This window comes from Rhincodon typus, chromosome 3 (assembly GCF_021869965.1).
Source record: "Rhincodon typus isolate 14 chromosome 3, sRhiTyp1.1, whole genome shotgun sequence".
Classification (NCBI taxonomy): Eukaryota; Metazoa; Chordata; class Chondrichthyes; order Orectolobiformes; family Rhincodontidae; genus Rhincodon; species Rhincodon typus.
This window is the reverse complement of record NC_063334.1, coordinates 127,159,566-127,175,453: the sequence shown is the minus strand read 5'-3', so window position 1 is coordinate 127,175,453 and position 15,888 is coordinate 127,159,566. Positions and strand designations below refer to the sequence as shown.

General features: G+C 44.1%; 1 protein-coding gene across 1 annotated transcript in view; it reads left to right on the top strand.

Annotated features, from left to right (window-relative positions):
* Positions 1–15,888, top strand: part of LOC109921516 (sperm flagellar protein 2-like) — a 149,957-nt gene that overhangs the window by 122,211 nt on the left and 11,858 nt on the right. Inside the window, exons 28-30 of the mRNA XM_048594278.1 lie at positions 856–1,048; positions 8,078–8,216; positions 8,732–8,851. Of these exons, the coding sequence (XP_048450235.1) occupies positions 856–1,048; positions 8,078–8,216; positions 8,732–8,851 (452 nt within the window). The remainder of the gene's footprint in view (positions 1–855; positions 1,049–8,077; positions 8,217–8,731; positions 8,852–15,888) is intronic.

Sequence of the window (15,888 nt, the reverse complement as noted above, 5' to 3'; positions counted from 1 at the left end):
GGGACAGAGTGTTCGTTTTCAGTGTTACACGGGGACAGAGTGTTCGTTTTCAGTGTTACACGGGGACAGAGTGTTCACGGTCAGTGTTACACGGGGACAGAGAGTTCACGGTCAGTGTTACACGGGGACAGAGAGTTCACGGTCAGTGTGACAAAGCAGCAGAGTGCTCATGGTCAGTGTTACACAGGGACAGAGTGTTCACGGTCAGTGTTACAGAGAGCTGGAGTGTTCATGCTCAGTGTTGTGGAGGCATAGGAGGTTGTCCGTATTTAAACACTAAAATGTGGAACAGTGACATGGCCTGAATTGGATGTTTGCAAGGGTCCGATGTTGTGGGCTGGAGGAGATTACAAAGTTAGTTGTTTACCAGGCCGTCTTGTGGGATTTAGGAATAATGATTAGAGCTCACAATGAAGAAATTGCTGAGTTGGGAGTCAGTGGATCTGAGCAGCACAGGGATTTATGGAAACCAGTGTTGGTGTGGATTAAGACACAAACCTTGTGTATACAATCACTTACACAATAACCTTAGCCCCGGTTCACCAATCCCTGAGACAGTTGATAACTTACAAGCCACTTACCATCCTGACTTGGAAATATATCCCTGTTCCTTCACCGTCACTTGGTCAAAATCCTGGAATTCCCTCCCTAATAGTATTGTTGGTCTCCCTACAGAACTGCAGTGGTTCAAGAAGGCCGCTCACCCCTGTCTTTTTAAGGGGCAACATGGGAAGGGTAATAAATGCTGGCCCAGCCAGTGACACCCACGTCCCATCAATCAATAGATAAAATTCTGTCAGCTGAATGGGGGCCTTTGACGTTATTCCTGGTCATATTATGTTCTTTCTCTTTTAGAGTACCGCTCGTTCCCTATCGGATTCCCTCCTCCAGTCTGGCAGTGAAGGAAAAAGGGAAAAACCTGGTAAAGGTGCCAGGGAAAGTGAAGGATGAGTCGATGGTCCTCGAGATCCCACCTTCCCTAACTGATGTTGATGAGTATCTGATCTTGGATGCCTATCAGACAGCAACGTCAACTCTCTCCAGCATTGTGAGTATTTGCTTTGGGCACAATGAGAAGCATTTCTGACTTCCTGCCAGCCATATAATGCACAAGCCACTGTGAAGAGCTGCTTCATTGTTTTCCCTATAGCAATGTGGTCTTGTTTCTATCAGCCCCTTCAAAGTCAACTCTTTCAGATCTCCAACATGTCCGATGCACCAGCTCACACCTCTGTTACCTATAGCCCAATTCCAGTTATTAACATTGACCAGCTCACAATTAACTGCCTCATACCCGACAGTCCTAAGCATCCATTTGAGAAATTGTGTTTCCCTTTCCCCTTGACTTTCCTTAATTCTATAAAATCCAAAATCATCAAAGACTTGGAGCTCTTCTGAAAACTCTACAAAACCCTGAAGGATATTTAATTGAAGTGGAGGCCTCCCAACCTTACGGAGTCCTGACATTGAGGCCTGACATTGAGAATGAGAACAAGGCTCTCCACAGCACCCGAGGCTATAAGCAGTGCCCAGGAGCCCACCGCACACACCCACTGACCTTCCAGAGCAGCAAACCATCCACTCCCACTCCTGAGCCCGACCAGAAACACCAACTGCCCCAGGAAATAGGGGAGACACCCTGGCCTGCAGGTGAGACTAAAACAATACAATTTCAAATCCCCCTTCCCTAGTATACAATTAAGAGAAAGATTCTTAGCAGTGTGGAGGAGCAGAGGGATCTTGGGGTTCATGTTCACAGTTCCCTGAAAGCTGCCGTCCAGGTGGATAGAGTTGTTAAGAAGGCGTATGGTGTGTTAGCTTTCATTAATAGAGGGGTTGAGTTCAAGAGCCGTGAAGTTATGCTTCAGCTATACAAAAGCCTGGTTCGGCCACATCTGGAGTATTGTGTCCAGTTCTGGTCACCTCATTTCAGGAAAGATGTAGAGGCATTGGAAAAGGTGCAGAGGAGATTTACCAGGATGTTGCCCAGAATGGAGGGAAGGTCTTACAAGAAAAGGTTGAGAGAGCTAAGGCTTTTCTCTTTAGAATGATGAAGGATGAGAGGTGACTTGATAGAGCCGTACAAAATGATCAGAGGTATAGATGGAGTAGACAGCCAGAGACTTTTTCCTAGGGTGGAGGTAGCTATTACGAGGGGGCATAGTTTTAAAGTGAGTGGAGGTATATATAGGGGAGACGTCAGAGGTAGGTTCTTTACTCGGAGAGTGGTAGGGGCGTGGAATGCATTGCCAGAGAGGGTAGTGGAGTCGGCCTCATTAGGGGCATTTAAGCGGCTATTGGATAGGCATATGGATGATAGTATAAGGTAGGGGTGGAAGTTAGATAGACCTTAGGTTTAAGGTAAAAGTTCGGCACAACATCGTGGGCCGAAGGGCCTGTACTGTGCTGTACTGTTCTATGTTCTATGTTCTATATACTCCTGGTAAATGCCAAAGCCATTGAAAGCAAACTGGACAAATTTAAAGCTGGACTCACCTATCAAAGAGAATTGAGAGGGTGCTGTGTACTCTGTTTACAGAGTCATGGCTCATTCCTGCATCACCTGACTCTGCCTGACAACCTGAGGGCTTCTGAATTCACCAGACAGACTGCACGGCATCCTCAGGCAAGGCAAAGGGTGGAGGGGTCTGCCTCCTGATCAACACCTCCTGGTGCTCAAACGTGACAATCCTGGTGAGTTACTTCTCCCTGGACCTAGACTATCTAACAGTGAAGTGCCATCCCTACTACCTGCTGCAGGAGTTATTTTCTGCTGTCCTGACAGCAGTTGACATTCCCATCCCACACAGAAGTGAAGAGTACACTTGATGAAATGTACACCGCCACAAATAGCATTGAGACAGAAAACAGCCCATCAACCTGCCTAACCCTTCAATACTCATTCTCCGGCTTCAACTGCCACCTCCTCATCATGAACTGAACCTGTGTGTATGTCTTTGCAGCCTCTTCATGTTCTCCACACATTGTCTTAACTAAGTTTTGAATCAGTAGCAAACTCAGATACATTATCTTCTGTCCCTTTGTCTACTAGTTAATTGCTGAGGCCCTAACACTGATTCTGGTGGCTTCTCCTCTTCCTCTTAGGCAGTCCCTTGAAACTAACGATGACATTGTTCCACTCTGACGTTCTGGTTTCCACACACTCCCTCTGCCTGCACCTGGCCCTGTTCAATATGCCCGAGACGGTTAGAACCTTCACAGATGCTTCTTGCCTAGTTTGGGTGGACCAGGGTGAGAAATTCGTACAGGGTGGTCAGAATGTCGCATTTATCTCAGGGAGGCTTTGAGGATGTTGTTGAAGTATTCCCACTGCCTTCCTGTAACCACTTGCTGTGACAGAGCTCAAGAGCTAACAGCTCATCCCGAGAGCCTTGTATAGGAATCTGACCTGCCCAGTGCAGCTGATTGGTAGGTCCCAGTGCCTCGATGCTGGACCCATTGCCCCGATAAAGGACACTGATATTGGAGTGTTTATCCTGTGAGTGGGTTGGCTGGACTTTGCTGAGCCATTGCTGGTGATGTTTCTGTCGGGATTTGAAGTGTCGGCTGTACATGGCCCATGTCTCCAACACTCACTGCAGGGCAGGTAGCAGTGCAGCTGTGTAGAGGGTGAGCACAGTACCTGGTTAGAGGTCTTTGTTACACTGCAGCTGATGTTGAATTTCATGCTCAGTGTGTGTCCTCATTGAGAGCTGCCTCCCAGGAAATGGGAATGGAGCAATGTTGACCAGTGGCTCAGCATGAAGCTTGATCACCAGGGGACAGTATTCCCCATCAGGTGCAGGCTGTAAGAGGTCCTTGAGATAACAAGGTGGATGAACACAGCAGGCCAAGCAGCATCAGAGGAGCAGGAAGGCTGACGTTTCGAGTCTTGACCTTGTTACCTCAGATTCTCCAGCATCTGCAGTTCCTACTATCTCTGCAAGAGGTCCTTGCCCATCTCTAATGTGCCTCCTCCTGTGAGGAGTTTGGAGCTCAGCCTCTGAATGTGCACACACAGAAAAGGCATGGGTTTGGCTTTGGACTGGAGGTAATACAGCTTGAACAGTTCCACCTTCATCCTCTGAGGAAGAACCATTTCAGGAGGAAGCTCCCTGGATACCAGCCAGAATGTTGTGATGAGGAAGAGGGAGAAGAGTGTTGGTACAACAACATAGATATCATTGACCCAAAAAAACCTCAAAGAACTGCAGATGCTGCTAATCAGATTCAAAAACAGAAATTGCTGGAAAAGCTCAGCAGATCTGGCAGCGTCTTCGGAGAGAAAACAGAGTTAACATTTAGAGTCCAGTGACTCTACTTTCAGAACATGTTGTATTTGTGATGTATTTATGCTGAAAGTATTTCTGTGCCATATTTCAGTATTTGGCAGCAATTTCACAGGAACCAGCAGCTGGCTTGGTTCTCAGTTAGTATACAGGCTTTTTTACCGATATGCTGAACGGGTTGTGCTGAGCTGCAGGGCGTTGTTATCAAGGCCACTAAAGTCAAGGGCAATGTTTCATTTCAGGAGACAGGCACTTTCCAACAAGCTGTGACTGTGTCTCTGACCTTGATGAGCACACTCCTTTCTTCATTCTCAGTGTGGTAGGTTCCTGCTGTGGAACTTCCTGACTGAGCTAAAGATTCCATGCACATCACAGCTGTTGGTGAGTTACTGAACTTCTTGCAGCCATTTTCATCCAGCATCTATTCTTTACGTCACAGGTATTTTTTTGTTGGATCTTGACCTTCACTTGTTTTTCAAGGTTTGGTGTTGTTTCCAATTTAGGAATAGCTTGCTCCTTGGATCTTGTGGGTATTATCATCAAACCAGTCTTGATGTTTTCTGACAGACAAACCAAGAGCCCCTTGCAGATGCTGTTTGTGATGCTTTAAGATGGTGTGAATATTCTGTTTGTTGGGAGTCACTAGGTTGGCTGTGAGGAGCTGGCTGAGTGGGTCTTTTACTGCAGAATCCTCAATTCCATCAGTGTAGGATTTCCTGCAGCAGTGCTCCTGCTAACTTGTTTGCTGCAGGTTAATGAAGACAGTGGACCAGGTCGGCAGGTGATTGCTCCAGGAGTCACCAGGTTCGTGGCACAGCTGAAGTGAAAACCTTTGTGGTCTCATACTCAGAGAATGATGTAGTGAAGTGAGTGCAAATGTGCAGGGTGATGATGTTGTCCCGAGATATTGTATTGTCTCTCTGATGAAACAGACCAGGCCTTGCTGTTGGCAGTTTGTCACAACTCCATTGCTGTTTGCCTTCTCCACACCTTCCACATCAATCATGCCTTTTCAGAGATTTGTATCTGTCCCAATTCTGGCATTGACCTCACCAAGGAGGTCCCATGTCTCCCTTTGGGACACAGGACACAATGGATCAAGGCTGGAGTCATCTGTCACTTCTAGGGTTAGGGCATTTACACCATTGAATGTGGTGTACATCTCCTGGGTTCCAACGAGACACTGTGTCATGAGGAATTCACACATCCCACAGAGGCTTGCTGAGCCGGCCAGCTGCTTCATATTTTCTGATGAAACCAACCCATGGAGTTGGCATTCTTCCTCAATTTGCCTTTCCATAAGTCAGTGTCTCTACTACTTTGTTTTTTGTGTATCCTTTCCCCTACCCACCAAGTCCCACTTTAGACAGTGATGTCAATGTCCTAACATTACAGTTTGGGCTTTGATAGTAATGCAACCTTCAGGTCTGTCACTCCTGGATTACACATGAGCACTTGATGTTCCAGGTCACAATGGGTATCAGGGGGTGAACTTGTTGTTGGTTGGAGTCATACCTGACACGCAGGATGATGCTGTTTGTCGTGGGAGGTCAGTCATCTCAGCTCCAGGACATCTCTGCAGGAGTTCCTCAGGGTAGAGTCCTAGGCTCAACCATCTTCAGCTGCTTCATCAATGACCTTCCCTCCATCATAAGGTCAGAAGTGGGGATGTTCGCCGATGATTGCACAATGTTCAGCACCATTAACGATTCCTCAGATACTGAAGCAGTCCATGTTCAAATGCAACAAGATCTGGACAATATCCAGGCTTGGGCTGACAAGTGGCAAGTGACATTCGTGCCACACAAATGCCAGGCTATGACCATCACCAATAAGAGACAATCTAATCACTGCCCCTCGATAGCAATGGTAATGCCATTGAATGTCAACATCCTGAGGGTTTTCATTGACCAGAAACTCAACTGGACTCACCACATTAACACAGTGGCTACAAGAGCAGGCCAGAAACTAGGAATACTGCGGCGAGTAACTCCCCTCCTGACTCCCCAAAGCCTGCCCACCATCTACAAGACACAACTCAGGAGTGTGATGGAATACTCCCCACTTGCCTGGATGGGTGCAGCCCCAACAACACTCAAGAAGCTTGACACCATCCAGGACAAAGCAGCCGCTTGATTGGCACCACATCCACAAACATCCACTCCCTCCACCACCGACGCTCAGTAACAGCAGTGTGTACTATCTACAAGATGTACTGCAGAAATTCACCAAAGATCTTCAGACAGCATCTTTCAAACCCATGAACACTTGCAAGTAGAAGGACAAGGGCAGCAGATCAATGGGAAATCCACCCCCCCCCACCCCCGTATTTTCCCTCCAATCCACTTGGAAATATGTCACCGTTCCTTCAGTGTCACCGACTTTGAGCTCTGAGTTAGACCAAGGCACTTGCTTTTATTAGTCATGGCATACATAATATATAACCAGGGAGGTCACATTGGAACTGTACAGAGGGCATAGAGGACAACTGCAAGAAGGTAATGCTGAACTTCCAACTTCACTTAACCTCCATACCTTTTGGTCTATTTACTCAACTAACCAAAGCTAGTCCTCTTTTTTAATTGTTTCAGTTCAAGATTCTTGTTTCTTGTTGGAGTATGTTGCATAGAGTAGATAGTGTGTTGAATGTGGTTTATGTTGACTTTTGGAATGCTTCAGACAACATCTACTTCACAGGCTTGTCGAAGAAGTAAAAGGGATCCCAGGGAAAGCAACAAATTGGATTCATGATGGCCTAAGTGACCGAAAACAAAGGACAATAGCTGATAGCTATTTTTGTGACTGGAAGGCTGTTTCAACTTGGATTTTGTACATTTCAGTATTTAGCTCCTGTGTCACAATGTTAATGAATGATTTGTTTAAGTATAGGGGGCATGCAAGCAAAGTTTACAGTTGACATAAAAAATGGTCTGCCTGATTGAAGATTGAGGAGGAAAGGTTAGATTGGCTGGGGTTGCTCTCCTTGGAACACTGGAGGCTGAGGAATAATTTGATTGAGATGAACAAAGTTATGAGACTCATGGATAGAGTGGATGATAAAGGACTATTTACCTTAGCAGAGAGGTCACTGGCAAGGACACACAGATTTAAAGTGATTGGTAAAGGTTTGGATGATTTGATAAAACATTTTTCCATCCGGGGGTAGTGATCATCTAGAACACACTGCCTAAAAAGATAAGACATACAGAAAATCACATCACATTTAAAGAGCCTTGGATATGTCTTTGTGAAGAGCTGTGAGCTGCATGGTTATGGATATAGTTGTGGAAAGTGGGAGTAGGTTAGACCACTCACCTTCAAACAGTACAGGCACAATGTACCGAATGATCTCCTTTGGCTGTTATTTCTTTGTGAATTGATGGGGACGTGACCTCTCACACTTCATTTTTTTCACTGCTTCAGACTCTAAGAACATGAGACCCTGACAATTTACTTACCTCCTCCCACTGTTCATAATGGCTGCTGCTTTGTAGATTTCCTTATGATAAGTTTGTCTTACCTTCCAAATGTCTCTTAGGTAATCCATCCTTTGCTATCACGCTGTACATTCATTGAAGCTTAGTGCTGCAGACAATCTTTACACATCTTTCTCAGTATACATTTGCAGAATTACAAACACAATCCCTCTGAAACTAGCAGCTGAAATTTCGATCTTTGTTTCTAGGGAGTCAAGTGACTGCTCAGTAATGATCACAATCCACAAGCAATCAAACACAACTAATTTACAGTTTCCCTTTTGTTTTCTATTCATTCTCCCTTGGATTTAGATTCAAACAGAAATGAGAATAAACGAGGAAGAGGAGAGAAAAGAACAGAAGTTGAAAGAAGAAAAGGAAAAAGAATTGCAGAAGTCAGCTGGAAGAGACTCCAAAAAAAAGGGAGGGAAGTCAGCAGATAAAAAGAAAGGTGCTTGTCCCTGAAACTGGAAACAAACTAGACTGGGAATGGACTGGGAATCTGGTGGTGGGATTGGACTGGGAATCTGGTGGTGGGATTGGATTGGGAATCTGGTGGAGGAAATGGATTGAGAATCTGGTAGTGAGGCAGATTGCAAATCTGGTGCTGGGAATTTAACTGGAATCAGGTGGTGAGAATGGACTGGGAATCTGATGGTGTGATGGATTTAGGAATGAGAAGAGGATTGGATTGAGAATACATCTTGGGGATTGAATTGAGCACATCTCCTTAACTGTCCATGCCATTTCCTAAAGCTGGTGAATTGAATTGTTACTTCAGAGAGCCAGCACAGAGACAATGGACCAAATGGCTTTCTGCATTGTAACAATTGTAAGATTCTGTGCTCAGTGGCTCGGTGAGTTTCCCCTGTGATGAAACAACAAGGTTATTAGATTTCTTGTGTATGGATCCAGAAAATTCTTGAATCCACCTAAGACTCTCAGTATTTTTGTATATCTTTCTAGGCCAGCAGGCTGTAACCCCCTCAGTGCCACCCCCTGTGACTGAGAATCCAGAGGTGGCTAGGAAGAAAGAACTGAGAGAGCAAATATTCACAGAGTACATGGGAGCTTTGGAGCACGAGGGTGAGTGAGAGCTTCACGGGGGGTGCTGAGGGAGAGGGGCCATATCCACAAACAGCAACACAAAACTCAGTCTGTTCAGAGGATTCAGTTACCATTCCCATTCCTCAATGCAACTCTGGCATGATTCCATCTCTTGTTTGGTGTCTTTTTACGGGGAAATTTTAAAAGTTACAAGATAAAGGTGAAAACCAACCAATGTACCTCAGCTAATTCCAGTTGTGACACCCCAGTTTCGGGCTTCCTTTATTCCAGTTCTAAATATTGGATCATCACATGGAGCATACCACCTTTACAAAATCCTACTTTTACTTCCGCTGCAAAAATTTCAAATAATCAACCATTATATCTTTTATTTCCAGAAAGCACTTTGGCAATGTTCAAAGCCATCTTCAAATTCCCAGTCAATAAACTTCACTACAGTACAGCAGCTTTATATCCAGAACAACCACAAAGCTGTTAGCTTTAAAAGCAAGACACAGATCCCTCATAAAGCCAGTGAATTCAAAAATCTTGGCAAAAGCCACCACTTCTTATGATCCCAGCCCAAGTTATTTCTAGATGTGTCAGAGCCTAGACTGAAGTCTGATCTGATAGACTATATTTGGATTTTTTTTGTCTAATTGAGGTGGTCTTTCACTGAAAACTCAAACTGCAACGCTGCAAATTTGGATTGAACAATATAACAGGAGTTTATTAATAAATGAAGGTAAATAGAATAGACCCAGATATTTATACTTAACTCAAATTTCAAGGTTTTGAAACATGCAGTAAAAACACAATTCTATTAATCCCAAAAAACCCATTTACAGTACTCACATCATAGAAAATTCCCTTCTCAGTCATCCCAAAGAGTTTAGTTTAATTCTGTCTTTAACTTCCAGTCTTGAAAGTCTAATAGTCTCTTCCTGGAGCCTTCATACAACTGAGCTTCAATTTCCTCAGCATCTTCTCCATGCCACTCTCCAATCTGTAGGAACTGTCCAAGAGTCCACCATGTTTATACCCATACACTCAACTTGTCTCAGTCACCTTGAAGGCACCTTGTATCCTCCTCACAATCCAGTCTCCCAGCAAACTTGGAAATATTACATCTGGTTCCCTCGTCCAAGTTAAATATATGCATCATCAATAGCTAGCGATTAAGCCCGGATCTCTGCAATGCCCCACTACTCACTGCCTGCCACTCAGAAAAAGACCCATTTATTCCTGCTGTCTGTTTCCTGTCTGATGACCAATTCTCTATCTATGTCAATACATTTCCCCGTCCATGTGGTTTAACTTTCCCTACTAACCCCTTATGAGGACACTTATCAAGTCTCCTGAAAATCCAAATACACCACATCCACCCATTCTCCCTTATCTATTCCAGTTACCTCCTCAAGAATTCAGAAGATGAGTTAAACATGACCTTCCTTTCCTTAACCCATGCTGGCTTTGTCTAATCGTCTTAAAACTCTGCAAGTGTCCTGTTATTATATCTTTTCTAATGGTCTCTAGCATTTTCCCCACTGCTTCACAGCTTGGTATTTTTTTGATTATTATTGTCACATGTGCCTAGGCACAGTGAAAAGTTTTGTTTTGCATGCAGTACAGGCAGATCATACCATACAAAGATCACAGGCTGATTGAACAGAGCGAGGAACACAATGTTATGGCTGCAGGGAAAGCTACAGAGAGCGAGATCAATTTTAAATTTAAAATTTGAGATGTCCATTCAGAAGTCTAATAACAGCAGGGAAGAAGCAGTTCTGGAACCTGTTGGCGGAAATGACTATCATGAGGGGGCATAATTTTAAGGTGATTGGAGGAATGTATAGGGGAGATGTCAGAGGTAGGTTCTTTATACAGAGAGTGGTGGGCGTGTGGAATGCGCTGCCAGCAGTGGTAGTGGAGTCAGATACATTAGAGACTTTTAAGCGACTCTTGGATAGGCACATGGAGGGTAGTAAAATGTAGGATATGCAGGGTAGGTTGATCATAGGTCGGCACAACATCGTGGACCGAAGGGTCTGTACTGTGCTGTACTGTTCTATGTTCCATGTATATGTTTTTTAAGCTTTTGTATCTCCAATGGAAGAGGTTGGAAGAGCGTATAACCGGGGTGGGATGGGTCTTTAATAATTTTGGCTGCCTTTCCGCAGCAATGAGAAGTTTAGATGGAGTCAGTGGATGGTAGGTTGGCTGAGTGATGGCACTGCTCTACCCAAGGCTGCAGAAATTACAGAAAGATTTGAATGCAGCCCAGTCCATCGCAGAGATGTTTGAAGACACATACCAACAGATTCAAGAACAGCTTCTTCCCCACTGTTATCAGACTTGTGAATGAACCTCTCATATATTCGAGTTGATCTTTCTCTGCACCTCCTTTGTAGATGTAAAATTATATTCTGCATTCTGTTCTATTATGCTGATGTATTTACATAAGGTGTGATTTGTTTGGATAGCATGCAAAACAATACTTTTCACTGTATCTCAGGACATGTGATAATAATAAATCAAATCAAATCAAACTTTAACATTTCATTACTGGATTTCAAACTATAACTCAGTCTCCCAACTAGAGCCTACATCAGTGTCTGACATCTCCAGTTATAACTGCATCATTTTAATCTTATATTCTTGTCTTTATCAGTTGTGGCATAGATTATAAGAGCAGGGAAGTTATGTTGGAGATGTACAGGACTTTGGTTAGGCCCCAGCTGGAGCACTGTGTCCAGGCACTGGCAGCAAGTCTTCAGAACAGTGAGTCCTGGAGTGCAAGCCTGGGGAACGAGCCAGTACAGTGCATGGGCTGTGAGCCCTGGCGCAGCGTGGGGTGTGAGCCCTGGAGCAGCATGGGCTGTGAGCCCTGGAGCAACACATGGGGAATCCCAACTCCCGGAGTAGTGCAAGAGAGGCGAATCTGGGTAAAGCACGACTTACGTTGTTGCTGTTGAGTGCCGGTGAGGAGAAGACTGGAGGCTGGTATGATGCAGGACAGTTGCTGGACTTTGACCATGTGCAGAGCTGCTGCTGTTCAGTACTTTTACCAAACTGTAATGTAAATCCTTACCTTTCAACCGTCTTGTATAAAGATGGTGCCATTAAAAGGCAGCCATTGTAAAAACTTTTCACTGTACTCCTGTACTGAAGTACAAGTGGCAATAAAGAATATTCTATATTTGATTCTCAGGCTGATTTGGGCCCTGGTAGAGGTATATAAGATTATGAGGGGTATGGACAGAGTGAATAGAAAGTGGCAGTTCCCCTTAGTCAAAGGGCCAGGGGGAATAATTTTATGGTGAAATGCAGGGCGTTACCTCCTTGAACGGCTGCAATTCTTAGGTTGTAGGATGCCCACAGTTCTGTAAAGGAGGGAGCTCCAGGATTTTGACCAAACACATTGTAGGAATGGCAATATACTTCCAAGTCAGAATGGACTTTTGAAAGTCTGGGTATACCACATAACTACGTTCCCTTCATCGAAGCTTGCTGTTACCTCATGGAAATAACCGTTAGCAGGTCAATTACTCCCACCTGTTTTTACTCTGTATCTAATTGGTGGGGGTCTGGAATGCACTGTCTGAGAGGGTAATTGAGTTTGGAAACCTTACAACCTTTAAAAGTTATGTGGTTGAGCACTTGGAATGTCATAACATTCAAAGCTATGGACCTGGTGCTTAAAAGTGGGACTAGTGTAAATTTAGAATAATTTTTGGCTTGATGTACTGTATGACTCAGCCTCCCTCACTTTCTGTTCTCTTTGTGGTTCCCATTCTAGTTTTCTCATTCTCATTTCTTTTACCTGTGTTATTTACTAGTCCCTCAGCCAAACCCTTGTTACTTCTGTTTCAAAATCGATCCCAGACAAGCCCTCTCAAACATTGTCACCTACCACTGAGGTCACACACCAGAAACCATATCCTGCTGATGTCACAAAAATTCCGCAGTTTCCCTGTCAATTTGATCCTGGTCGACAGAAAACGAAGACCAGGTTTCTATACTGAACAAGAATTACAATTTATTCCAAATGAATATACTCTAGCTACAGTATAGTCAGAATAATAGATTCTAACTGCAAGTAAGCAATTATGGACTTTCAACAAATAATTCTACTCATTAGAACTCTAAATCCCCTTTAAGGCCTCCCCCCGCCACACACACGTATGTGTATGAGTATGTGTATGTGTATGTGTATGTGACAGACAACAAAACATAGACATTAATAGTGGAGGAGAAATCTGAGAAGCCAGTTCAACGGTCCCTGTCCACACGGTTCACTGAGAAGGTCAGAAATCACACAACCCCAGATTATAGTCCAATCACGAGCTTTCATTCCACTGCTCCTTAACTTCAGTCAATGAAGGAGCAGTGCTCTGAAAGTTTGTGTTTTCAAATAAACCTGTTCGACTATAACCTGGTGTCTCTGTGACTTCTGGCTTTGTCCACCCGAGTCCAAAACCAGCATTTCCAAATGCTCACCGAGACAGTCATTTTTCTTGTCAGGACCTGCTGCTCCGCTGCCTCTCTTCTCCAGATATGTTCATTTGATTGCAAGAGGCACAGAGCACTGGTTCATAACTTATAGAGTTTCTACTTATTGGTTAAAAGCATATGCTGACTGCAGCTGAAGGAGAGTACCTGGTTTATTTCAGGTTTCAGTATTTTTGAATAGAGAGAGTGGGAAACACCACCCCTCTTTCTGAAGTTCCAAAACTGCTGACCATGTTCACATCCACAAGCTGTTTCTCTGCCTGAGAGCCAATCACATCACTGTTGTCAGGCAGAAATCCTTTGTCGTCAACAACTCATCGCCACTCCAAAGACCAATCACCTACTTGTTACTGGCTGAATCTAGCTTTATACCCAACCCCTGGCTCCAGCTCATCTGCAGGAACCTCCTGCCACTGCTTGAACAAGCAGCTGTGTAAACAGCACTTACAGTGAGGGTCAGGCTATTTGTTTTATAAAAGTACAGCAATCCTTTCCACATTCCTCGGTTTATAAAACAGTTCTTTTCTCATTTCAGCCCACAATCAAAAATACAGAGAAATAAAAATATGTGTCTTTAGAGAACACAGTTGTATACAGACATCTAAACTAGCAAACAATGACAAAAACATTCAACAGTAATCGAGGGTGTAAATCAACTAGAAATCTGAAATCAGGTTATGAGAGCTTCTTTAATTGTTTCTAAGATTGAGAATAGCAATAGCAGCGGTGGTCCAGATTTCTGTTCCCGGGTGAGGGGGACAGAGATAGGATGCTTCCTAGCTCTGTAATGCTGACCCAGGAAGTTCAGGCCCAGGAGTTTGGATTTTCATTTGGATGGCAGGGTTCTCTTGGAGACATGCTGGATGATCCTGGAACAAGAGCAGAGGCTGATGGTTGCAGATGCAGTCTGGGCACAGCGTTTATAAAAAGAATAAAACCTACAGCCCACACCACTCACACACACAACCCCCCCCCAAAAAAAAAACCCAACCCTATCCATACTCACCCATTCCACCTCATACTCTCCATTCCAGCACCGCCCCCCCCACTCCCCAACCCAGCCGTGGGCTCTCATACCTGCATGTCAACCTACACCCTGGTCATCACCATGGACCAATAAAATGTCCATGAACTTAATGCCAGCCCAAGCCACCCCATCCAACACCCTTCCTATTCCAAGTGAAATCCCTTAGTATCCACCCTTGGCAAGCCTCATGAGCCATGCTAACATAAAATAAAGTTGTGCATTTATCATCCAAGTCACTATTAAAAACATTATTATTGATCTAAAAAAGTTCAAATCCTTTCAATTAATCTCTATGAAAACAAATGTTTCACTCAGTTACTTAATCTTTTATGAATGCAAACAGTTTTATTCTAGAGGCAGTTAGAACTTTGATAGACTCATTTGAGAAGTACCTTATTGTGTACGTTGGCAAATGAGCAAATCCTGTAATGGCTTATGTCAACAGGCACGCTGACATCCCTGGTATGGAATTTTTAAATTCCAAAATTTTTAACAGCCCTTTGACAGATTGACCATTCTAATGGGGGTATGTGATGATATACAGTCTTGGTCACCTACGCCTGGAATATTGTATACAGTTCTGGTGTCTGTAACTATGGAAAAGTACACTTGCCAGAGAGGGACTGCAACAAAGATTCACAGAAGCATTAAAAATAGGAGCAGGAGTAGGCCACTCAGCCCTTCAGTGCTGCTCCACCGTTTAATATGACCATGATTGATCATCCAACTCAGTCCCCTGTTTCCACTTTCTCCCTATACCCTTTAATCCCTTTAGTCGTAAGAACTGTATCTGACTCCTTCTTGAAAACATTCAGTACTTTGGCCTCAGTGCTTTCTATGGCAGAGAATTCCACAGACTCACCACATTTTGGGTGAAGACATTTATCCTCATCCACATCCTAAATGGCCTCACCCATATTATTAATCTATGATCCTGGTTCTAAACTCTCTTCTCATTGGGAACATCTTTCTTGCATCTACCCTGTCTAATTCTGTTAGAATTTTGTAGGTTTCTATGAGATGCGCCCTCGTTCTTCTAAGCTTCAGTGAATATTGTCCAGATACCAATCCAGTCAGTCTTCAAATGTCAGTCCTATCATCCCAGGTATCAATCTGGTAAATCTTTGTTGAACTTCCTCCATCACCAGAACATCCTCCTTCTGATAAGGAGACCAAAACTGTACACAATACTGCAGGTGTGGTCTCTCCAAGGCCCTGTATAATCACAGCCAAACCCGAACCCTCTCACTATGAAGGCCATTTGCTTTCTTCACTGCCTGCTGTATCGGTTTTATTTCAGATTTCCAATGTCCACAGTGTTTTACTTTAATATGACATGATCTACTCTGAATAAGGGGCACAGCCATTTAGACTCAGCTGAGAAGGAATTTCGGTGGGAGATAGTAGGAACTGCAGATGCTGGAGAATCCGAGACAACAAGGTGCAGGGCTGGATGAACACAGCAGGCCAAGCAGCATCATAGGAGCAGAGAGGCTGACGTTTCGGGCCTAGACCCTTCTGATGAAGGGTCTAGGCC